At 40.0% G+C, this 26972-nt stretch overlaps 1 protein-coding gene across 1 annotated transcript in view; it reads left to right on the top strand.

The window, feature by feature from the left end:
* The window catches only part of LOC122064280 (probable protein phosphatase 2C 59), a 46293-nt gene that overhangs the window by 7493 nt on the left and 11828 nt on the right, over window positions 1-26972 (top strand). Inside the window, exons 3-5 of the mRNA XM_042627989.1 lie at window positions 3522-3649; window positions 3965-4063; window positions 4169-4327. Of these exons, the coding sequence (XP_042483923.1) occupies window positions 3522-3649; window positions 3965-4063; window positions 4169-4327 (386 nt within the window). The remainder of the gene's footprint in view (window positions 1-3521; window positions 3650-3964; window positions 4064-4168; window positions 4328-26972) is intronic.

Here is a 26972-nt window from a genome sequence, read left to right as displayed (position 1 = left end):
TGGGTATCCTACTTGGAGGAGTTTATATTTGCTATGAAGTACAAGGTGGGAAAAGAGAACACAGTGGCTGATGCATTTAGCCGGAAAGTGCTCACACTTAACACTTTTTCAGCACATGTTATTAGCATTGATCAGATACGGGGTGAGTACGCATCTGATCCTAATTCCAAACTCTTCCCTACGTCATCACATCATACGGGAGTTACATGGAGGAGGATTAAGAGGACATTTTGGGAAGGATAAGACTCTTGCACAGGTGATGGATCGATTTTATTGGCCATGCATTGTAAAGGATGTCGATCATGTGATCAAGAGATGCCGTGTATGTCAGTTGGCAAAAGGAGAAAAACAAAACACAGGTTTATACTCTCCACTACCTGTTCCTCATGCACTGTGGCTTGATGTTAGCATGGATTTTGTTCTTGGACTACCCCCTACTAGGGACTGATATGATTCCATTATGGTGGTTGTGGATCGTTTCTCTAAGATGGCTCATTTTATTCCTTGTCGCAAGACTTTTGATGCTTATCAGGTTGCAAAGCTCTTCTTTAAGGAAGTAGTGCGACTATATGGGCTGCCAACTAGTATTGTGTCTGACCATGATATTAAGCTCATGAGTTATTTTTGGAAGACATTGTGGTTGAAGACATACAAAGTTGAATTTTTCAACTGCATCATCCACAGACAGATGGGCAGACAGAGGTGGTGAACCATAGCTTGGGAAACTTGTTGAGGTGTTTGGTTAGAGATTATGAGATGACATGGCCTCTCATTCTTGATATTGCAGAATTTTCCTACAAAAGCTCAGTGAATAGGACAACGGGTCGTACTCCTTTTGAGATCTTGCTTGGAGTTCAGCCTAAGTGACCTATTGATCTTATGTCACTCCCACCCCAAGCTTGAGTTAGTATTGAGGTTGATGATTTCTTGCGTCATATTACTGAGGTGCATGCCAACGTCCAACGACGTATTGCCTTGAACAATGAGGTGTATAAGGCTTCTGCTGATCGTCATTGGCGTTATGTAGAGTTCAAACCCGGGGACATGGTGATGATTAGAGTAAATCCTGAACGGTTTTAGACGGGTGTCAATACCAAGCTACATCCACGGAAGATGGGTCCCTATAAGGTGCTGAAACATATAGGACCTAATGCTTATATGCTTGAGTTGCCTGATGATATGACCATAAGCAACGTGTTTAATGTGGCTGATCTTCACCTTTATATTGGGCACCATTCAGATGATGGAGACACGGAACAAATGTTGAGGCTGCCCTAACTGAAGCCACCTACTTCTGAAGTTATTGAAGATGTCTTGGATGATAATTACAAGACCTCCCGCCATGGCATTGGTTATCACACTTTTCTTGTCAAGTGGAAGGGCCGTCCCCATAGTGATTGTGCTTGGATTCATGCTGATGACTTCAAGAGTCTTGATCCCGACTTATATGAGCGCTACATGTCCCTTGTCCATTCGTCGGAGACGAATGCTTTCAAGCCGGGGAGAGTTGATGCAGTACCGAAGGTCTACACTAGGAGGAACAAGAGGGTCGACCAGATCTGGTCCAAGATAGCCCACGGTTGGGCTACTGATGGAGTTATATTAGTTACTTAATTAGTCATAATTTAGTTTCTATTTTCAAGTCCTAAATTAGTTTCTAATTTCAGTCCTTGTTAGTTTCTAATTTCAGTTGTTTACAATTTCCAGTTTTAATAACTACATGTTAGTAGTTTAGTAAGTCAATATTTAGAAGCTTTTAAGTTTCTACTTTGTAAACAATACCCCATCATTATTATAAATAAAGAGGAGGGCACACTACAGCCCACGATTTATGTTTGACAAAATTTTCTTGTTGCTGCTGCTGGCTTCTATGGTTGCTCCTTGTGTTTGATCAAGGCCTATGGACTGGTGTTTGATCCAGTCGACACTCTGCTGCGAGAAGTCTGAGTGGATCTTCATATTTTCGGGTTTTCTTATTGTTCATGATCTCATTCAGCTAGCCAGGTAAGTGCTCTAATCTGTCTGCAGAATTTCTGGGTTAAGTTCTCTGTTTTCTCTGCTGTCGGCCTATTCTGTTTTGGGAGTTTTGGCCATCCGATGGCCCTATGATTTTGGTCGAGTGTTAGGATGAACCAGAAGGGGACTCAATCCCAACTTGATGCTGATCAGACCATGGATTTGTTTGAAAGGAATTTTCTTCAGTGCTGGCCTATAGTCCTTCCTGCCCAGAAATTGTTGTCTAATCTGTGATGCCTATTGATGTTGATTGCTGCCTTTATTTCCCGATGGATTGGACCTTCTGATTTGAAATTAGATTTGTTTACTTGTTCCTTAATAATCTGCTATTGAAGTTCCTGAAGTTATTAGGATCGATTGCCAGATTTCAGAACCTGCTGTCCAGAATCGAGTTCTGATTTGGTTTATCTGTTCCTGTGATGTTTTGATTCTGATCGTACCTTATTCAATACTCTATTTCTATTGCTGGATAGTCTACTTGTAGGTGTAGACTCTGTTTTCAGAAATTCCAGATTCTGGACTTGACAATTCTGGTTTTTCAAAGACTGTTGACTGATTACTTCTGGACTGTTGTTGCTGTCTGGTATTGGGTGGTTATTGGTTGTTCTTTGGTTTAAACTTTCCTGCAGTTTGGGTCTAGTTTGACTTATCAAATCTAGTCCTACATTACAGAAAATAAGAAAGAAGAAAAAAGAAACCGATGGAGGGTTGAGGAGGAAGGAGGAGGATAGGATTCGGGTATCTCACCCCTCAAGTTTAGGCATCTCATCTAGGGTCTCTCACCCAATTGCATCCCGCAACACAATAGAATAAGCCATCTCTAAATCATTCTTCATCCAATCTCCTAAAATTGATTATAAAAGTCTCTTTAAATTGGCTAGGCACAGCCTTACAATCTAGGAACAAACTAAAAAGGGAAGCTAACTTAAAATAGGAAGTGCAAAAATTGGGTAAGGGCCGATACTTCCCTCGGTGCCATGTGAAGAAATGCCGTGTGAGCTCCATATGCAAGGGCCATGGGATCTTGGCCTGCATGTGATGGGGGAGTGCTAATGTATACATTGATTCTTCCTTTCACTAACAAGTCGAGCTTTTTGGTGAAACAGTAGCGAACACTTTTTGTAAAATTGGTGCCATTTGAGCAACATTCTTGTTAACCAAGTACACAAAAAAACCTATGGTACTTGTATGCTCTCCAATATCCTCGGTTCGTAACCACCACGACTTATATAGTAGGAAATTTAGTATGTGACACAGAGTGAGTTATTTATTGTACCAAGTGTTTGTTCACGTTCTTCCACCTTCCTAATATAAAGAATTGCATTGGTTGAGATCATCTAATGATCAGTGCAATATTGTTTTCATATAATCTGATTTTAGAGACTTGATCATGAGGACTTAATAATCTTAATTGTTTTAGGTACCCATTGGAAGTTTTGTTGGTTTTACATGTCATATCACAGGTTGACTCCAGTAATAACTTGATACCTGTTTTCTTGCAATAGTCAGAATGGAAAATTCAGCTATGGATATGCAAGTTCTCCTGGAAAAAGGTCTTCAATGGAAGACTTTTACGAGACCAGAATTGATGGTGTTGACGGGGAGATAGTTGGACTGTTCGGAGTATTTGATGGTATGAAATATTTGTCTTCATAATCTTTGTTATCAATATCATTGTTCTTGTCATTATCATCATATTTTATTATTTTCTGTGGTAATAAGTACATTTGAATACATTAAAATCACAAAATATACAACAAGAATACATTTGTAATGCATGAATGCCTTCAGCCCATAAAATTTCTGGTGCTATTAATTTTCGCTTTATTATTGCTTGAAAATACATTTGAATTTAATAACAGTCCAGTTGAATAATATTTAAATTTGCACCCTGGACATGTCTTGCTGAAAATAGCTAAATTTCTGCATATGTATGTAATTGTTTTAGGTCATGGGGGTGCTCGAGCTGCAGAATACGTTAAACAAAACCTCTTTAGTAATTTGATCAGGCATCCAAAGTTCATCTCTGATACCAAGTCAGCTATAGGTGCTTTTCCTGGTTTTGTTACATGTGTATAGTAAAATTATATTAATCTAATGCTCAAAGAAGAAGCTGCTTTTAGGTTTTTCTGATCGCTCATTTTTTCTGCAGCTGATGCCTACAATCATACAGACTCAGAATTTCTCAAATCAGAAAATAATCAGAATAGAGATGCTGGCTCAACAGCTTCCACTGCTGTTCTGGTTGGTGATCGTTTGTTAGTTGCAAATGTTGGTGACTCCAGAGCTGTTGTTTGTAGGGGTGGAAATGGTGAGCCTCAAAAAATTAGTTTTTTCTTATTCCCATAAGACCTTTTTTCCGATTTTTGTATAAAGCACGTACTGACTTGTGATTTCCAAAAATCCATTTTTCAGGTTTTGTTCCCTCTGGATGTACTGTTTATTATTACCAGAATTGGGAAAGTTTCCTTCCCTTTGTTCCTTTTAACCCTATCCTTTTGTGGCCGTGGTGGACACTTACTAACAGGTTCAAAAGAGACCAGTTGCCAGTTTTACCGGTTGCTAGAAATTTAGATTGCTACATTAACAACTCATGGAACATGTGTTCTATGAGGTCTTTCCAAAATATTTTGGAACCTTTTATTCACAATTACTTCTTATTTTTCTGTTTAATTTTGAAAGTTTCAGTTATCTCTTTCATTAAGGCATGCATAAACAAGAGAAGACAGGATTAACTAAGACTGATAGAACTATTGATCTGATTATTATAGTTAATTACTTGATCAGTGGTTGTTTAGGCTTTATTTTGACAGTGACAACTATGCGCTACTCCGGCTCATTTTGTGATCTCTTTTTTTTTTTTTTTTTTTTTAGGGTAAATTGCAGCTGAGGTACCCAATGTTTAAGAAAACCATGTTTGGGGTACCTCCTGTTTGAAATATTATGTCTGGGGTCCTTATTAGCCAGTTCTATTTAAGACTGGAAATATTTCTAACTCTGCTGCTGGCCGAAGACAGGCTATGGCTCCACCAAGGAAACTTGTTGGGATCTCTAAAGATGGGAGGGGACTGTTCCCTAGTATCTGAACATGAATAGGTTCATACTCTCAGTTCAACACTGAAGGAGAAATAGATTACGTCCTCTCTCAAATATCTTATAAAACTTGGTCTCATCCCCAGGGTATGATAGGTGAATGTCCCTGTAATGTTATTTAAGTTGTGAATCACAAAAGGAGCACTTCTTAGGGAAAGTAGAAGAGGAATAGAAGAGAGAGAAACAATAGAGGGTTTCAGAAGACTTAAGTGAATGATGATCTCCTCAGCCTTTTTACTTGAAAACTCTTTTAAACTCAAACACCAGAAATACCTTTATAGTCTTAAGTATTCCCCCATAAAACAGCATTAAATATATTCCCCAAAATACCCTTATTCTAACACTCCCCCTCAAGCTGGGGAGTAGATATTGTTGTTGATTTGGGAATTTGAGCTTGTCTCATAGGGACCAACCCCTCTTTATTTATAATGGAGGAGAAAATATTCTAGAATATTACAACAACAACAACAACAACAACAAACAAAACCTTATCTCAACCAAATGGGGTCGGCTGCATGGATCTGATATGAAAAAAAGAGAATCAAGAAGCAACAAAATAAGGAAAAATAAGTGAAAAGGGACTAAGAGAATCAGATAAGGAAGAAATCAAAGATGCATCACATGATCATCCCTTACATGGGGTCTGCTACTTGGATCCTCGTCCTCCACAAAACTCTATCCATGGTCATACTAAAATCAAGCCCCACCATATGCATGTCTTTTCTCACCACTTCAGTAGTAGTCATTTTAGGCCTACCCCTACCTCTTTTGGTTCCCTCCAAATGAATCTACTCAATCTTCCTTACTAGAGCATCTATAGGTCTCCGTTACACATGACCATACCATCTCAACCGGTTCTCGCAGAGCTTGTCTTGGATTGGTGCAACCCCCAAATTGTTTCTTATACAATCATTCCTTACTCTATTTCTCTTGGTCTTGTCGCACAGTCCCTTAGCATTCTCATCTCAACTACACTCAGTTTGGTCAAATCACTCTTTTTAATTGCCCAACACTCCGCTCTATATGTCATAGCTGGTCGTACTACTGTCTTGTAGAATTTTCCCTTAAGTTTAGTAGGCATTCTTTTGTCACATATTACTCCTGACGCACCTCTCCATTTCATCCATCCCACTTTAATTCTATGGGCAACATCATCCTCTATATCCCCCTCTTTGTTAAAGATGGACCCCAGGTATTTGAAACCGTCACTCTGGGGTAGCTCCCATTCCCCAAGCTTCACCACTCCTTCCCCTCCTCTAGTCTGATTGAAGGAGCACATCATATACTCTGTCTTCATTCTGCTTATCTTAAAACCTCTTGATTCCAAGTTTGATCTCCATAGCTCCACTTTAGTATTAATTCCTTCCATCGTTTCGTCTATCAGAACAATATCATCTGCAAAGAGCATACACAATGGAACCAGGTTTTGTAAGTGCTTGGTTATGTCATCTATTATGATCACAAACTAATACAGACTTAGATCCGATCCTTGGAGTAGCTCAATAGTAATTGGGAATTCCTTCCACCGTTTCGTCTAGAATATTACAAGGACCATAAAACCTTAATGGACTTAGGATCTTTTTTTTTTTTTGGGAACTCTAGAATAACCCATAAACCCATTATTTAAACAATCCCCTCAAGTTAGCGCATACATATCAAACATGCCCAACTTTCAACTTTCAACAATAGTACTAAACAATTTACTACTGAGGCTCTTAGTGAATATATCAGCTAACTGAGTCTCGGAAGGTACAAACAGAATGCAGATCGTGCCCTGCTCTAGCTTCTCCTTAATGAACTCTACATGTTTTGTATGATCATGTTGAACATGATTATGGGCAATATTGATAGCAGACTCGTTGTCGCAATAGAGTCTCTTAGGCAAATCAATAGAGATATATAAATCCTGTAAAGACCCTGGAGCCATAGTAGGCTCACATATGCCTTCTGCCATGGCTCGAAACTCTACTTTAGCACTAGATCTTGCAACCATTGCTTGCTTCTTGGTTCGCCATGTAATAAGATTACCTCCTACTATGGTATAATACCTAGATGTAGATCTCCTATCATCAGGACAGTCAGTCTAGTTTGCATCAGTGAATGCCTACACATGCAAGTGACCATGAAGAGAGAATAGAACCCCTTGCCCTAAAGCTGACTTTAAGTATCTCAGGATGCGACATGCTACCTCCAAATGAGTGGAATATGGATCATGCATATATTGACTTAGCAGACTGAAACCACATGCTATCGCGAGTGTGGGAGAGATATGAGACGACCAACTAGCCTCTGATAACTACTCGTGTCAATTAGTTCTCCATCCTTCTCTTTAAGTTGAGAATTAGGCTCTAATGGAGTGTCACTAGCCTTACATCCTAATAAACCTGTATCAGAAAAGAAGTCAAGAGTATACTTTCGTTGGGAAAGAAAGATACCCTGAGCTGAATAGGCTACTTCAATATCCAAAAAATATCTAAGCTTCCAAACTCAGTTCCTAAATAAGATTTGAGATGTGCAATTTCCAGTGTGTCACTGCCAACAACTTCTATGTCATCCACATACACTATAAGTATAGTAATGTGCTCTCCTAACTTCTTGATGAACATAGTATGGTTTACATTACTCAGTTTGTAGCCTATGACAATCATTGCCTTGTGGAACCGGTAAAAGCAGGCTTGTGGAGACTGCTTCAATCCATATATAGCCCGCTTTAACCTGAGTATGCTGAGTGGTAAAACCATTAGGAACATCCATATATACCTCATCTTTCAGTTCACCATAAAGAAAGGCATTCTTCACATCAAACTGTTGTAAATCCCAGCCGTGGATGACGGCACATGATATGATAATTCATACGGTGTTCATCCTAGCCACTAGTGTAAATGATTCCTGGTAGTCAATGCCATATGTTTGAGTGAACCCTCTTGCAATCAGTCATGCCTTATATCTGTCTACAGATCCATCTGCAGACTGTTTCATCAGGAAGATCAATTTGTTGCCAACAGTTTTCTTCCCTGAAGGACGATGAACTAGATCCCATGTATTGTTCTTCTCAAACGCTCCTCGTTTCCTCATGTATTGCTTCTTTCAACTTTGGATCAGCAAAACCTTTCTGCAAGTTATGGGGAACAAAAACAAACGTCAGGAAGTAAACAAAGAAATAGAAGGAGACAGACGTTCAGAGGAAAAAACATTAGAAATGGGGGGTTTAGTACATTCCCTTTGAGACAAAACTACTATTGGTAAATCAAAAGATGGATCAGATGGAAGGGACTCACTAGTAGGACTTGGTTCTTGAGCATGCAACTGGCTTGGTGCAGTGGTGGTAGGTGAGTTCGCTTACGAGGTTGAAGATCATACACTTGGAGTAACTTGGTCGGCTTCCCTTGAACAGTAATCAATTCTTGGCTTCTTGCTCCCCCTTGCTGGAAATGGGTCACTGTTGTTCCTGACTTGTGACACCTTCTTCCAAATACACATCTTCTATTATTTCCAATGGAGCAATCAGTGGCACATCTTTCGCTCTAGGAGACTCTACCTAAAGAGGTACAGGATCATAGGCACTAAATTCATGGAACACAACATCCATGGCCAAGTAGAATTTCCTTGTGGGAGGATGGTAACAGTGATACCCCTTCTGAGTGGGAGAATACCCAAGGAAGATACAACAGTGTCCACGGGGGTCAAACTTCCCATGTTGTTGATGGTTTTGTGCAAAGGCAATGCACCCAAACACTTTAGGAGGCACAACAAAAGGAGTAGAACCTTTCAGGACCTCAACAGAGCAACGAGATGCCAATACTCGAGAGGGCAACCGATTAATGAGGTAAGAGGCAGAAAGTACAACATCACTACAACACTGTGGGGGAACATGAGTCTCAAATATTAGGCACTGGGCCACCTCCAACAGGTGGCAATTCTTCCTCTCTGCAACTCCATTCTAAGCAGAAATATCCACACAATTTGTTTGATGGATAATCCCTTGATCAGCCAAGTACACTTGGAACTCCCCATCGTGCCATTATCAATGTGAAGTATCCGGACCTTTGCATCAAATTATGTCTGAACCATCTTGTGAAACTGCTTGAAGCAAGGAAATACATCGCGCTTCTGACGCAATAAATAAACCCAAGTGGTACGAGTAAAGCAATCAATAAAAGTCACAAACCAGCAGTGGTCAGTGGCACTTGAGCTAGTAATATGGTCCGTGGCAATTGAGTCGATAATCCAAGAAGGGCATTCAATCAAAGCACAATGGCCACCAAAAGGAATACCTTTGTTCGAAGTAGGGCCAGAGGAAGTTGGTAGGGAAGTAGCTAAAGCTCACAGAGGACGAAGCAGTGTCGAGTTTGGTCATCAGTTGGCGTAAGGTCTGTAACACTTACTAGGAGACAGAGGATTTCGTGGGAGTGTCATCAAAAGCCTGATTGGAAATAACATTGGACTGCCCTTATCCATAAACATAGGTATTGGCTGGTTTACTATGTAACTTCCATTAACGGTCCCTGACTCCCTAGTGTGACGTTCCTTTCCACAATAATCATACTTTACAACCTCTTTCTCGGTGGGTCTTGGAGGGGCATCCCTAGTGTGATTCTCTGAACCAGAGTAAAGAGTAGCGCGATCATGTATATCAGTTGAAAGCATAGAAGCGCGACGAGTATCCTTAGATTGAATTAGGGCATAAGCTTGTGCTAGAGTGGGAAATGAAACCCCTACTCAAAATATGGGCTCAAGTCTGATCAAACTCGGTATTGAGGCTAGCAAGAAACACATGCACAAAAATCTTATCTTCTTCCTGTGCAACGATAACAACATCAGTTTCGCATGTAAGAGCAATGTCATCATAAAAATCCAACTCTTGCCACATACCTTTGAGAGTAAAGTCATACTATGAAGGAGAGAGTTCCTTCTGTTTGGTTTCAAGAATCCGTTTCCTTAACTCGTAACACTAGGCATCATTGCCAACCTGAGAAGAATAGGTGTCTTGGCAGCCTTCTAGATCTTTGTAGTAGTATCCAATAAGAGATAGTTCTGAGCAATAGTTGGATCCATGAAATTGATGAGGTATGGTGTAATGAGAAAGTTGTTTTTCTTTCATTTGGTTTGAGTTTGATCAGCAACAATAGGCTTTTTCATAGCATCAATTGTGCAGCCAGACGAGTTCCAATAGCTAAGAAGCATGAATGAGACCACATCAGATAGTTGCTCCCATAAAGTTTAATGGAGCTAGGGAGGGTTGAAGGGACATGCAAAGGGGTAGTCCCTTCAGATCTTGTGATGTAGTAGTAATCTTAGACATGTTTGCTAATCAGAAAGTGGGTCTTGGACAACGTCCCTAGAATAGCACTAATCTTCAACAACTAAAGAGAAGACTCCTAGCACACAACAGACTCCTGGCGCAGATCATCTCATAGAGAGACAACAAGATGAACAGCCCTTGGTCGAAAAATCACTTTCAACCATTGAGGGAGAAAGGCGGCGCAATACAAAAGAGGCACGAGACGCTAGCGGCGGCGGTGGGAGGCACTGGCAGTGGCAAGAGATGCTGGTGCTTGTGGTGATGGAGAGAGGTGCTGGTCGATGGCAGTGGTGGTAGGCGAGCGGTGTAGGTGGCAGCAGCTAGGGTAGGATAGTATAGGGTTTCTTCATGGCTTTGATGCCATGTTGATTTGGGAATTTGAGCTTGTGTCTCATAGTATAATGGTGAAGAGAATATTCTAGAATATTGTAAGGACCATAAAACCTTAATGGACTTTGGACCTGTTCGTTTAGACTCTAGAATAACCTATAGAACCCATTATTACAACAATTGTAGATGCCCAACTTGCTCAAAAGCCTTTTAAACATTGAGGAGTTGAGTCCTTTTGTTAGAACATCAGCTAATTGATTTGCTGTCTTCACAAAGGATGTGTAGATACCCCAAAGGCGACCTTGATGTAGGGGGTTCCTAGGTGACTAGGTTTCCTACAAGATTAACTAACTAGGTAGGGTTAACTCAAGGGACTTGGGTAAACAGGACAAAAGAAACTCAGCAAACAAGATTTAACATGCAACATAGAATGAGACTAATAGACAAAGTAGCAAAAAACAATAATAATCTAGGAAGAAAAACACATAAACTCACTCAAGCTTCAAGAGGAAACATGGGGTAGGGAACATGGCAGCAATCAAAATTAGGTTATAGCACTAGTTTATTAAGCATCAAAAGTATATAGAAATCCCATGCTTTATGCTCTAAGATCAGTTATACTAGTAATAAGAAGACCAGTAATACTTAAGGCAAACAATGTGGTAAATAAAAAGGTTAAGCAATGGCTAAAAGGGGGGTGGGTTTTAATGGAAGTAACAGAGTAAATAATGAGGGGATAATGGAGGGAATGGGAGGGTTTATTCTATACTTATCTGCTGCCCAAGTCTGAGAGTAAAGAAGACAGCCCAGATTTGAAGATGGTGCCCAGCAGTAATCCGTTCATTGAAAGGAGATCAGTAGCAGCCCAGGTGATGATCTATCCACGTAGTATGGCCTTCAGTTGTTGCAAACAGAGGCTGCAATAGTGCAGCAGTAGTAACCGAGAATAACAGCAGCAACAGAGAACATCCAACAGTAGTAGACAGTAAACAGCAGCAGCAGCAGAGAACATTCAACAGCAGTGGACAGTAAATAGTAGCAGTAAAAGGGAATTGGAAGAGAGAGAGGGAGGCGAGAGAAGAGAGCAGAGAGAACCGAGAGAATAAATAGAGAAAAGGCGAGAAAGTGAGTGAGAAAGACGAGATTGAAAGAGAGAGAATCGTGAGAGGGGTGGGGGGTTTGCTCCTTGGCTGTTTTTCAATTCTCATTCATTAATTAGAACCGTGGCCAATGGCCTTACATAAATAAGAGATTAATTACTAAAAAGAAAAGATTATTCTAGGAGTGCTATTTCATAAACAAAGAAGCTTTCTAAAAAGAAATCAATAGGATAATCACTTAGTTTCCTAATTAACTTAAAGACTCAAATAAACAAAATCCTAGGAAATAAAACTACTAAACTATCAGATTTGGTGGGGCCACACAATCTTGGCAAATTTTGGAAGGAGAGGACTCGATCCAGCACTGGGAAGGCTGGATCGAGCCTTCCTTTCTTCTTCTTCTTTCTTCTTCTTCCTTCTTCTAATCCTCCAACCACAAAGAAGGTTGGGTCTTCTTCTTCCTTCGGCTATACGTCTTGATGTCACCATCAGACCTTCTCCTTTATGAAGTGTCGGTGAACCTCCATGTGCTTTGTGCAATCATGTTGCATGGGTTTTGGGCTATGTTGATGAAGCCTTGTTATTACGATGTAATCTCATAGAGCCATTAGTATCAACTCCCAATTCCTGAACAAACTTTGTTAACCATAAGTGTTCATGAACTCTGTATTACATTGTTCTAAATTCTGTCTTTGCACTGGACCTGGCAACCACAGTTGTTTCTTGCTCTTAGTAACCAGTTGTGTGTTGTTCTTCCTCCATTCTCTCTTCTTCTTCCCAAGGTAAGTACTTCGGTTAATGACTTTGTTTTCCCATATTCTCCCCTATTATATTTCATCTTCTTAGCCTTTATTTCTGTGGTATCACCTTCCACCCTCCCCTGCTCTAGAATGGGAGGTAATGCCAGTTCTTAAAGAACTATTTTGAACTCTCAAGTGGGGAGTTGGTATGACCTGAAAATTATAGGGTTGGATTATCACTCTAGGGCGACCCAAAGCCTGGAGTACTGGCCCCCGATCCTCCTTTCAGGTGGATTATCCAACATGGGACCAAGTCTGGTCACTGTTCTACCGCTGGAACATGTTGCAGAAGTTGCATCTCCTTTTTCATGCCTTACTTGAGTTGATTGATGTCAGCATTCAAGAGAGTTCTGTCCAGCGATTCTCCCTCTGAAATTTCAGATCAATCCATGGCCAAAGCAGTGAGATTCCTCACATGGGATTGAAACAACCTCTGTTGGGTTCTAGACCTCTGGTCGAATTTGAAGGAAGAGGACAGATCCTTTCATGATAGACATGTTTTTGGGGTTCTTTAACCATACTGCCCTCCCGTATGTCATTATTCAGTTCTGTCCTTTATTTTAATTTTATTTCTAGGATTGCCCCTCTATATTGCTATCAACCCCTATTCTGTCCTTATTTTAACTCATCTTCCTAGTTTATCCCTTCTAATAGCATTTTACAATCCATTTGTGTTTTGATGTTCTAATAAATTACAACCCTGCCACTCTCTTATAAACTTCAACCTATTTATGGAATTGCCACCCTCTATGTACTCATTGATTTATTTACTGTTTTGGCACTTAACTTTTGACTTGAGTGTTTCCTTGTTTGGGTGGCCCCAGAGGTGATTCAATAAAGTTTATTCCGACCCGGATTGCATCAGCCTGACTGGCCATCTTGTAAGTTGTCATATTATCAGTGATTATCTGAATTACATTCTTTCGTAATCTCCGCCACATCATTCAGCTTATTCAAGTATGCAAAGTCCTTTATCTGGTTGGATGCATTGGATGCATTAACAGGGTTGTGGAATATTGTCCTGCCATCACAAAATATAAGGAAGTTGATGATGGGCAATATCATGGGACCATAGTCACTCCATATTGGGGTCACTTCTTGAACCCCTCAATATTCTCGTTTACATGGCAAGAAGTAAATGAGTATATTGAGGGATTCAAGAATTGACCCCCATATGGAGTGACTATGGTCCCATGAACCTATTTTCGATACCGATACCGATACGGTACCTTCCGATACATATCTTAAATTTAGTCGACCGATACCGATACTTTAATCCTTGATCTTTAGCATATCTTAGCGTATCTCCGATACGATACAATACCCTCCGATACGTATCTTAAATTTAACCTTCCGATACTTTAATCCATGCATCTTGCACAATGTCATCTACATAAGGCCTTGCAATCTCATATGCTATTAGTGGATTTACTGAAACCCACATTGTTGCATCTCTCATACCATGGCGTTGATGGTGGATCTTTGACCTTGTTGGCCGGAATCATTGAGCTACGGAAGCATTTGGTGGTTGCTCTTCCTATTCTTTTACTCAAGAGTCTAGGCTGAAAGCTCTCCTCTATTCTCTATTAGGTCTTCATCCCTCTCTCGATACGTAGTTGGATCAATGTCACAGATGCCTTGGCTCTTCTTCTTATTCTTCTCGATGCTACCAAATCGGTCCCACATTTCCCAAATACTCGATGATTGACCAAACCCAGCCTTCGTTTTACCATTGCTCTTCCCTATCTATGGATGGGGATGAGCCACCAACTTCAAGGTGTGAACCTTGAATTTGTGGTAAAGCAGAGTGGAGTCTTCTCAGTTGTTCCTTATTCCACTCTTTGACTCTTTCTTCATGTCACGATTCATGTATTTCATACGAACATTCCTCTTCCTTGTCATTGTCAACTTCTACATCTCCTACCATTTCTGCTTCTTCATACTCTCTGCAGTTCTGATCCCATTCATCAAATTCTGTGTGAAAGCTTTTTGCTTCCCCTTCTGTCTCTTCTTAGCTTCTTCATTTGCTTTCTCATGGTAGTGCTCAATTCAGGAGGACACTTTATACACATCTCATGTATTGTTTCTGTGTCATTACTTAGATGTGCATTTGGATACCTCATGCCATGTATTCCTTCTGTCTCGTTACTCTCATTACTTTGCCTTCACAATGTGCATTAATACAGAAGTTGCATCTTGTAAACTGTTGCCCCTTATTTTCTCACAATGTTGCCAATTATTGTCTTGCTGTCTCTCTTTTGTTGGCATCTTTCTTAAACTTCAATGGTTAGTTGGCTACTGACAATTCGCGAGTGCAGTATGGAATGTACTAAGAAACCCCCATAATTAAAGCTTATTTTCATAAAATAACCAAAATTTTCATCAAATATTTTATTTTTAAATAATTTCAAAAAATAAAAACATAGATTTTTCAAAGACATGGATTTTATCCATGATATACATCTCATCCTCCACATAATTTTCATAAAAATATCCAACCCATTTTCATATAATTTCCACCCTTCTTTTTTCCCCCTTGCCGAAAATAGTCAAACAATTAGAAAAACATAAATATTCTAGAAATTACTCGAAATTATGTAGGATCGTAGACCTTATCCACATAAGTTTCATGAAAAATTCAACCCATTTTCTGATGCAGAATTCCAACAGATGAAAGGAGAGATTGAAGAGCTCCTGCGGCTGCGTGAAGACCAGGATTTGTTTTGGTCTTGCTGTTCCTGATGTGGTTCAGTATTGGTTCAGATCTGGTTTACCCAAGAAGTTCCAACTTGTGGGCTGTTTCTAGTCTTTTTTTTTTTTTTTTTTTATATATATATTTTAATTGCTATTGAAGTATTAGTAGCTGGCTGGATTAGGGACTCTATGAGTCCAGCCATAGTTGTTTATTTTAATCAGTTTTATGGTCAGTCTAGGACATCCAAGTATGGTCTGTGCAAGAAAGTCTCCTTCACAATTTGGGTTTTATTTTATTATTTCTCTTAGAGTTTAAGTCAGTTAAGGATACTTCAAGCATAGACTGCGGCGAGAGAGTCCTTGTCCTGATGCGGATGCACACCCATGAGTCTATGTGGCAAGAGAGTCCTCGTCTTGATGCAGATCATAGTTATTAAGGCGTCGCCAAGGCGGTCCTAAGGCGAACTACGGCAGTCTTGCGCTTTATGGGTTTCACGTAAGGTGAGTGCCTTAATGGCTAAGGTGATGCCTTACTGTGCCTTACGACCAAGGCAGGCAACTTTTATGTTTTTGTTTGTTATTTATTTATTTATTTTTAATGTATTACCATAGATTCCATATCTTTGTTATGATTGGCAAGTTTATGGGAATTCTGCACACTTGAGAACTATGGGATCAAGTCTATATAAAGTAAAAAAACCACACTTTGGTTGAACAAATCACAAATCGAGAAACCCTTTTGGCTATTTTCTTCTTTGTTTGGGAGAACTTGGGCATCGGTGTTCCTTCCTCCGTCGATTCCAGCTCTGGTGACTCTCCTACGGTGAGTCTTCCTCCGGCGAGTCTTCCTCAAGCCATTCCGACTCCAGCAATGTACTTTTTTACTTATTTTCTTCTTCTTCTTTTTCCAGTTCTCTGTTACTGAGCGGAGATCTCTTTCTCATCTGTTTTTTCTTCTTCTTTCTTTCTATTCCTCTTCCCTTAATCCCTTCTTCTCTTCCTTCATTCTTCTTCTTCCCATTCCAACAAGACTTCCCTTCTCTTCTTTCATTCTTATTCTTCTTTCCTGGTTTTCTTTTCCAATTCCAGCGACACTGACTTTAGTTGCAGCCCTAATTAGACTGTCAGGAGTAGAAATATAGTAGATGACCTTAGGCACTCATTTTCGCATCATAGAGGTAAGTATAATAAATACTTACATATTTTAACAGCCTTTTTTTCTTTATATTTATAATGTTATTTCATAGTTATATTATATGCTATTATGATAAAGATGAACTTAGTTTATTCACTTTATTGATTTGCTTTTTTTATGAATATCCTGCATTGGTATGAATCTTTAACCTTTATTTAGCATATAAGTAGAATTATATATTTTTTAATATGCTATTTGTGTCAAATAAAATGGTTACATAAAAAAAATAAAAAATAAATAAAACCTACATTAGAACACTTTATTTGATAAGGCGACGACTTATGCCTGCCCTATAACCAAAGCGCTTCATAAGCCCCTCAAACACCTCCGTCGCCTTCCCGCCTTCATAACTATGATGCAGATGCACACCCATGAACCATTCCATACCCATTTGGGTTTCCAGATAGAGATGGACAAATCCATATTGGTTTTGGGTCTAGTAGGATTTTAGGAATTTACTTTATTTAGAAAAATTGTCTTTGATTTGATTTGATTTATTTTATTATAGCAAGTTGGGTTCACGTAGAATTTAGAGTCTTAGTAGAGTCGGTTTGCTTATTTATGGTAGCTTTCTATTTCAGTTGATTCCCTTTTTTTGTCTTTATTTTCCCTATATAATGATTATAACCATTGGACAAATCAGAGAATAGAAAATATGAATTGAGTTGAATGTTTGTGGATCCTGCGTGCATGTGCAATTCTTCTTTCCCCTCCCTTTTCTTAGTGCGATTTCTCCCTCTCCTCTACAACTTTGAGACCCATCTCTTCCCTTCCCTACCGACCCTCAATCAACTTGATATCAGAGCCGAAGGATCCTCTATCCTTCTCTTCCTTCCCCATCAACCTTCTTCCTTTCCTTTCCATTATGTTATTCTGGCTTTTGCTGAGAACTGAGTTTGAACCAAAAAAAAAAAGAAAAAAGAAAAAAAGAAAAAGAGCATCGACTCTATTTACTAACAGAGGAGTAGAAAAAATGAAAAAGACCTGTTGAACCCTGACCGGCTAACCCCACCCCTGTGCCTCTTCAAGCACAACTCCCATTGAGTTAGAAATAAGGACTAGGGTTAGAGATGAGGGAAGAATAGAGAAGAGAGGAAGGAAGAAGGAGAGAAGATGAGAGAAGGGAAGGGAAAATGAGAGCAAACATGGGTAAGGCTTCTTGCTCTTTCCCACATATATTATGTTCACACAAGTCTTGGGAATATTACATAGACCTCCCTAGGGAGGTGAAAAGGGAAAAAGGAAAAATACAACTTAGGACAATATTCCTACACTACCCCTATTACATAAACTCTACATTGACCCATTCCACTGACCCTAGATCGGAACACTCCCTTCTTCCTAGGGTTTCAACAGAAACCATTAAAAATAAAAATCCCTTCTGTTTCACCCCACCGTCCTCACCTTTCGTTAACCACTTCAATCAACCCATCTCCTCCTTTCTAGGTTCTATCAGCGGCCAAATAAAAAAGAAAGAGAAACGAGAGAGCTTGATCTGAACAGAAAGAAGAAGAGAAGAAAGAGTGAGACATAGAACAGAAGAAAAGGGAAGAGAAATCATACCTGGTTCGACCCTTTTGCTACAGATCACTTCTTCAGCTGAAGACGCATCCTCCTATTGGTTCCATTCTCTGTCGAAGGTTACAAATGCCAATGCCTCCTACGTGGTTCGCACTCGACCTCTTCCCATAACCTCTAGAATCAACCTCCTTGATGCCGACTTCCACCATCAAATCTCCTGGTCTTCTGCTGTACCCTTGGAGTCTTGCCTTTGCTGGAAGCTCGCTGCTTCCCCATCAACATTTGAATTCCCCTGATCCGGTAGTTCCGTCTCTCAATAAGAAACCTTTCCTTAGTCGACCCGATACAACTCCAACCCCAACAATTCCTTTTTCTTTTCTTTTTAATAATTTTTTGTTATTCCAACAATGCCCTACGCATCTCTTTTATTCCCTTTTGCTCCCATATGTTATTTTCTTCCAAATTTTCCCATCCCCCCTTTACATTTCCATTTTGCGTTCTAATCCACTCAAGTATTTACGATTCTGCCATCCTTAAAAAAAGAAAAAAAATTGAACCTCCATTACAATTCTGCCACCCACTTGCCTAGTGGAGTTATCTTATTTGTGCAAGGTCCATAGAAATTCGGAATTCAAATCTGGCCATGGAATCTTTATGTTCAAATTCAGAGTTTGAATGCCCAATGGAAAACTTGCTACTTTGTTGATTTACGAGAGGCAACACGACAATTTCATCTTGAGATTTGTTGTAGATATGTTGTCAAAGACCGATAAGATTATTTTTGAGTTAGAGGATGATGTATTCGTTGAGTTCTTTGTTTCTCAATATTTTGACGATGCTTTTTGTGAATTGTTTGATTCCCCTCAACACATTATTAAATTGGGTCGATGTTGGTTGGAACAAAAAAATGGAATTTTTGATCGTGATGATAATTTGTGCACCATCCAACCCTTCCACTGCATAAGAAATTTGTTCTTCATGGATCTACTAACTGAAAGGTGGCACCAACATTGCAACCACAAGAAGAATCTATGTGATGATGACTAATCTTCTGTCTTTGGTCAGGCTCTACAAATATCTTCTACATCACCTCCCATCTCTGAATTAGTACAGGGGCACCGTTGTTTAGGACATCGTCCTTTGGGGACTTTAGCTAGGCTTTTCCTTCTTTTGACCATTGTAATTCGAGTCAGCTATTTTATGAGGCATGGGTATTGGCCAAACAGACTTGAATCAAATGTTTCTGGTAATAAGAGTGCCACTCCTTTTTCATTGATACATTTTGATATTTGGGGTCCATCCCGTTATGTGTCTGTTAATAGTTTTTGGTGGTTTGTCTCTTTTATTCACTATCATTCTCGAGCCACTTGTATTTATATGATGTGTGCCAAGGGTTCAAGGATTAAAGTATCGGTATCGGTCGCTATATCGGTCGGCCAAAATTAAGATATGTATCATATTGTATCGGAGATACATTAAGATACGCTAAAGATACACACATAAATGGATAGGAAACACTTTTTTATACACTTTTGCATAAAAAATTGTTAAAAAAAGCAATTGATAACATGTATTATGGATAAACACTAAATTGAGGGTATCATACTAAGAATTCAAGGTTTGCAGTTGTCCCATAAATGTAAAATCCTTGTTCCCAACCTTGATTTCCACTTTAGTTATAGAGAAATATGGTTGGCAGCAACTTTGGAACAAAGACGCCTAAAAAAATAGTTTTTTTTCTGAAAAATGATCCAACTTGGCCATTATATGACCGTAGCGCATTGTATTGGAATGTATCATATCGTATTGGTATGTATCGATCGATACATACCGATACATACTAATACGCACCGATACGTACCGAAACATACTGAAACGTCCATTCCACTCGATTTTATTTTTTTCATAGAGTATTGGTACGTATCGATGCGTATCGTATCGTATCGTATTGGTGTATATCAGTGGTGTATCGGTGCATATCGATATGTATCGTAGGATACATATTGATACGAAATCCATGTATCATATCGATGTGCATCATATCAGTAAGGGCTGATACGGTATGGTACGTACCGATACTTAAAACCATGCAAGGGTGAGATCTTTCATTGCTTTCAGCAGTTTCACTGTATGGTGCAGACCCAATTTAATGCTACTATTAAGATTCTTCGAAGTGACAATGGCCATTAGTTTTCGAAGGGTCTTTTCAAATTTATCTTTTTGCTTATGGGATGGTCCATTAGACCAATTGTGTTAATACTCCGGCTCAAAATGGTGTTGCTGAGCGGAAGAATTGCCATTTGTGTGAAGTAGCACGCTCTCTCATGTTTGAGATGCATGTTCCCTCCCAATATTAGAGTGACGTTGTTCTCATTGTCGCTTTTCTGATCAACCAAATGCCTTCTATGGTCCTTGGCTTCAGCTCCCCTCTGGATCTTGATGCAGTTGGGCGTTGGGTTTAAAATATCTTTTGATTTGATTCCTTCTTTGCTATCTTTTTTGGAGTTAGAATTTAGTTTGGTAGCCTATTTGAGTGAGATTTTATTTCTGTTTTAGATTAGATGCAATATTTGTTTCAGTTTCAAATAGCAAAGTAGGTTTACTTTCAGTCTTTAAATAGAGTTATTGTACACATTGAGAGCTTGGAATTAAATGAAATTGAAAGAGTATTTTGGTGAAACGATGGCTACCGTGAATGCTACCCCTTCCCTGCCTCTCTCTATAGTTTTCTCATCTCTTCCCTTCCATTCTCGTACTTCCTCTTTATTTCTTCTTCTTCTTCATCCTTATTAGTTTCTGTTCTTCTTAACCTTCCTTGTTTCTGGGCAGCTCCAGCACCCCCGACTGTTGAGATCGATCTCCATTGATAACCCTCAGATGAGCCTGAGGTTTAGGGCGTGAGAACCTCTATCCTAGGTGACTTGAACCCTAAAGTTTCAGCCCCAATGATCTTTCTAGTGGTGAGGAGCAAGACCTGCAACAAAGTTGAACCCAAACCTAGTGCCAGATTCAGTTGCAGGTTTCACAAAAGATCTGATTTGGGAACTGTTGAGGCTTGTCGAAGTTGGATCTATAACTGTCCTGCTGCTGTGATTCATTACCTGAAATCTCAGATCGAGACCAACCTTGGAGATCGAGATTTGTTGTTAGAAGTGCTCCCTGGTCTACCGTTTTAGCCTTGGTTTCTATCGGGAAGAAGATGGTAAGTTATTATATTGCGTAGAGAGTTGAATTTGTGGTTATTACAAGAAAACCCCCTATCCTGAAAATTGTGTTCTGTTCTTTCCTCCCTTACAGAATACCCCCTCTTATAATTTCCTATCTCAGTTGTCCTTTTCATTTGTTATGCTATAAGTAGTGCACATGATTGTTACTGAAATTACAAGAATGCCACTAAACCATTAAATTGAGATTCTTGTCATTATTGTGGGCCCTGAGCGATCCGATTTCAGCTTTTGGAAGCCGGATCCATATCAAGTGGTATCAGAGCAAATTTTCTAACCATTACCGGTCACATCACCAATGCTGAGTTGTATAAATTGTATCTTGAAGTACTTAAGAATCAACAGAAAGCTAATGCCAAGGTTGAGAAGAAAAAGGTAAAATATGACAAGCTCATGGGCGAGACACAAGGTGCCCTCACTAAGATTCTGCCTTTATGTAGAGGTTTGAAACACGAGTTGACGAAGGACCATCTGCATCACCTCCTCAGTTTCATACCTTATAGATTGAAGATACACCTCACAGACAACAACGTGATCTAGTTAGACCCCAAGATGCTACCTGACAATTTTCTGACAGGGATTATGGCATCAAAGTTTGAGGTTTTAGAGTTCAGTGGTGAAAAGGGACCTGAAGAATTTTTTGACTGGCTTACCAAATTAGAGAGAATTTTTACTTATAAATCTCTTCCGAACGAGAAGAAGTGTGAACTCATCCTCACTAAGTTTATTGGTATGCATGTTCATGGTGGGATGATGTACTGCATATAAGGTTTGTTAGGCGACTTGGACCTGTTACCAATTGGGAGGTCATGAAGTAGATTCTGACTGAGAAATTTGTTCCTCTTAATTATGAGAAGGTGATGTTTCATAAATTGCTTAATTTTTGACAAGGCAACAAGGATGTGGATACCTATACCCTCGAATTCCAGAAACTATCTTTAAGGTGTCGACTTTAGGAAATAGACCAGCAATGGGTGATGCGATATATCAATGGGCTAAGTACTGAGATCCGACTCGAATTGGCTAACACTGATTTTAGGTCCGTTGATGTGGTAGTAGCTCATTCCATGACAGCTGAAGAGAAGTCCATTTATTGGAAGAGCATGATCAAGACTCCTTCAGTTTATAGACCTCCACCACGTATGGAGGAAAAGAAGCTTGGATCTCGCAGAGTTGAAGGAAAAAGGTTAGAATTCAACAAGGATAGTGATTGCGTGAAGAACATCAAATGCCATAATTGTGGCGAGAAGATCACTGCTCCAACAAGTGACCCAATAGGACTCGTTCTGTGAATGCAGCAGAGAAGCAACCGATAGAGAAGAGTGATGATGTTGATCCTAATTTACATCCTTGTCCCCTCGATGCCGATGATATTGACTATAATGATGATGATGTCGAAGCTTATTCCGCTAGTCTTACATCCTTCTTCAATTGACTAGTTGATAAAGCTCCTCTTTTCAGACAAAAGGGTACTCTCCTGCACGGTTCCGATCCTATGGATATTCATACACTTGTTGATACCGGGGTAGAAGCAAACTTTATCTCTGCTGAATTTGTTCGAGCACACAACCTTCCATAAAAGCAACTTTTCAAGAAGATTCACTTGCAAGGTTTTGGAACCACAACTCTTGAAGAGGCCGCTACAGGTGTTCGAGTACATCTATAGTTTGGGCTGTTACAATGCCATGTATCTTGCTTTGTCACCTAATTGGTGCACTGCGACATTCTTTTAGGGTGACCTTGGCAACGACATGCTTGTATTCTCTATGATGGTGCATGGAACACCATCAAGGTAAAGCAAAGAGGCCGTACGTACTTAATGATGCCAAACGCATTATTAGACATGCCATGTCGGCAATTGACTCCTGCTCCAGTGACACGTTAACCTACTCTCCCTCTTCACGGAGTTACGTTCCCATTATTTGCTTCAAGATACATCCCACCTCATTTCTGGTTGATTTACTAGGGTATCTTGGGAGCACGACCTAACTTGACGGAGTCAAGTTCTTTTAAGACTGGGAGAGCTGATGCAATTGGGCGTTGGGTTTAAAATGTCTTTTGATTTGATTCCTTCTTTGCTTTCTTTTTCAGAGTCAGAATTTAGTTTGGTAGTAGTCTTCTTTGAGTGAGATTTTATTTCTATTTTATATCAGATGCAATATTTGTTTCAGTTTCAAATAGGAAAGTAGGTCTACTTTGAATCTTTAAATAGAGTTATTGTACCCAACTGAGAACTTGGAATTGAATGAAATTGAAAGAGTATTTTGGTGAAACCATGGCTGCCGTGAATGCTTCCCCCCTTCCTGCCTCTCTCTGAAATTTTCTCATTTCTTCCCTTCCATTCTCCTACTTCCTCTTTATTTCTTATTCTTCTTCATCCTTATTAGTTTCTGTTCTTCTTAACCTTCCTTGTTTCTGGGCAGCTCCAACAGCCCCGATTGTTGAAGTCGATCGCCATTTATAACCCTCAGATGAGCCAGAGGTTTAGGGCGTGAGAACCTCTATCCTAGACGACCGGAACCCTAGAGTTTCAGCCTTTCTCCAGTGGTGAGGAACAAGACCTGTGCTGCTGTCGAAAATCAGTATGAGCTGATCCTGCACAAGCACCGAAGGCAGAGGCCCGGAGGTATCTCCGGGATTAGTCCTCCGACGCCCAAGTTAGAGACCGGCAGAACAGTTTTTTACAAGAGTAATGGTGTGGGTCTATTTACTTACCTCTCCTCTCCTCTCCAGCTCCCTCTTATAGCCCTTGGGGTTTAGGGTTTTCTTTTGGGAGTCCCCCTCGGGTCCGCCTTTTACCCTTTCTGAGTCCTACTCGGATACGTCCAATCCCCTTCGTGGGGAATATTCTTTTCACGTGGTTTACGTGGTTAGAATCCTTGCGGCCTCTATCAGGTGAGTGGCACATGCCCTTCCCTTGGATACCACGTGTTCTTACCTGACTAGGCAATTAGTTTAGCCGTATCAACTTGCAACAAAGTTGAACCCAACCTAGCGCCAAATTCAGTTGTAGGTTTCACAAATGATCTGATTTGGGAACCATTGAGGCTTTTCGAAGCTGGATCATAACTGTCCTCCTGCTGCGATTCATTACCTGAAATCTCAGATCGCAAATAGCCCTAAAGATCGAGATTTGTTGTTAGAGTTGCTCCCTAGTCTACCGTCTTGACCCTGTTTTCTATAGGGAAGAAGATGGTAGGTTATTATATTGCTGAGAGAGTTGAATTTGTGGTTATTACAGGAAAACCCCCTGTCCTAAAAAGTGTGTTTTGTTATTTCCTCCCTTACTGTAGCAATTACATAATACCCCCTTTCCTAATTTTCTGTCTCAGTTGTCCTTGTCACATGTTATGCTATTAGTAATGCACATGATTGCTATTGAAATTACAAGAATTCCACTAAAGCATTAAATTGAGATTTTTTTGTTATTATTGTGGGCCCTAAGCAGTCCGATTTTGGCTTTTGGAACTCGGATCCGCATCAGATCTTCTCCAAGGCTCTTTTGTTTTTCATGTTCCTTCCAAGGTGTTCGTCTATGTCTATTATGCTTGTGGAGTCGTGATCATCATCCTCAAAATAAGTTTAATCCTCGTGGTATCCGGTGCATTTTTCTAGGGTACTCTCGCACTCAGAAATGCCATCGGTGTTTTCATCCTCCTACTCGACGTTGGCTTGTGACTATGGATGTTGTCTTTCATGAATCTACATCTTACTACACTACACCACCTCTTCAGGGGGAGTCTTCTTCCACAATAGAAGATGTGCTACCTCTTGAACTTGCTACTCTGCCATTTGTTATCCTTTCCGATGTTCCTTTTAAGGGGGAGACTAATGCTTCCACTCCAGCTTGGCCAGAGATGTGTGTAAATGGTCATGGATAGCAGACCCAAGCCACTGCACATCCATCACCTACCCTACCACATCAATTATCTCCTCTTCAACCTGATCAAGTCCCCTTGGACCCAGGTAATTCTCTTTCCCCTCCTATTGATGTTTTAGTTGTTGGTGAAGACTCCCCTCTTGAGTTGCTATTGTTGTTCACAAAGGCACTAGGTCTTGTACTTTACATCTTATTACTAAAACTTTTTCTTATGACTCACTTTCTCCCGCCTACTATAGTTTTGTGTCCTCTTTGTCCTTTATGTCTATTCTCTATACTTGGCAAGAAGCAAGTGTAGACTCACAATGGTAGGCAGCTATAGTTGAGGAGATGCAGACTCTAAGGAAGAAAGACATGTGGGACCTAGTGTGTCTTCCCCCACATAAGTAGATAGTCAGTTGTAAGTGGGTCTTCACAGTTAAACAGAAAGCTGGTGGGACAATGGATCGTTACGAGGCTAGACTTGTTAGGACTTCACTTAGACTTATGGGATTAACTTCCAGGAGAAGTTTGCTCCAGTGGCTAAGATGAACACAATCCTTGTCATCTTATCCTGTTCTGTTAACCTAGGTTGGGATCTTTAACAATTGGACATGAAGAATGCATTCCTTTATGGGGAACATGAGGAGGATGTGTATATAGACATTCCTCCTGGGCTCACTTGCTCTAAATTCAAAGGAAGGTGCGCAAATTGAAGCGTGCATTATATGGGCTGAAGCAATCCCCTCATGCTTGGTTTGGGCGGTTTCACAAGGCTATGATTGCTATAGAATTCTCTCAAAGTAATGTTAACCACACTCTGTTCATCAAGATATGGTGGAAAGATTGCTATCGTGATCGTCTATATAGATGATATTGTTTACTGGGTATTATTATCTGACAGATATTTCTCCCCTCAAGAAATACCTGGGTGAGGAATTCGACATTAAAGATCTAGGACGGCTTCATTACTTCCTTGGCACTGAAGTTGCTAGGTCTTCTCATGGAATCTACTTGTCTCAACAAAAGTATATGCTTGATCTTCTTTCTGAGACAGGTATGTTGGGGTGCAAGCTAGCAGATACTTTTATTGACGCTAATGGTCACCTGGTTAGCAAGGAAGGCGATTCTGTGGACAAGGGGAGATCAGAAATTAGTTGGATGTTTGATCTATCTTTCTTTTGCACCTTGACATAGCTTATGTCGTCAGTCTTGTTAGTCAGTACATGCATGATCCTTACTCGACACACATGGAAGTTGTGTTGTGCATTATCCGTTACTTGAAATCTGCTTCAGGATGTGACATCCTTATTTCTCCTCATGATCACCTTAGGGTTGAGGCCTTCACAAATGCTGATTGGGCAGGTTCTTTTGACAATCGAAGGTCTACGACTAGTTATGGCACCTTTGTTTATAGTAACCTTGTTATGTGACGAAGCAAGAAGCAAGCTATGGTTGCCCGGTCAAGTACTGAAGCAGAGTTCCGTATTATGGCTCATGGCATTTATGAGCTTCTATGGCTTCATGGTCTTCTTACAAATTTGGCTGTCCTTGTTACCCTTCCTATGAAGCTATTTTGTGACAGCAAAACAGCCATCAACATTGCTCTGAACCCTATCCAGCATGATCGAACCAAACATGTGAAGATCGATTGACACTTTATCAGAGAGAAACTGGATATGAGACTTAATGCCTTTTGTTCTCAGTAGTGAACAACTGTCTGATGTATTTACTAAAGGTCTTAGCAATAAGATGTTTCATCCTATTATCTGCAAGTTGGCATATATGATATCTATGCACCAGCTTTAGGAGGGAGTGTTCTAATAATGGGTTTTAGG

This window comes from Macadamia integrifolia, unplaced genomic scaffold (assembly GCF_013358625.1).
Source record: "Macadamia integrifolia cultivar HAES 741 unplaced genomic scaffold, SCU_Mint_v3 scaffold1599, whole genome shotgun sequence".
Taxonomy (NCBI): Eukaryota; Viridiplantae; Streptophyta; class Magnoliopsida; order Proteales; family Proteaceae; genus Macadamia; species Macadamia integrifolia.
The sequence above is the reverse complement of the archived record's forward strand: the minus strand, read 5'-3'. Positions and strand labels throughout refer to the sequence as shown.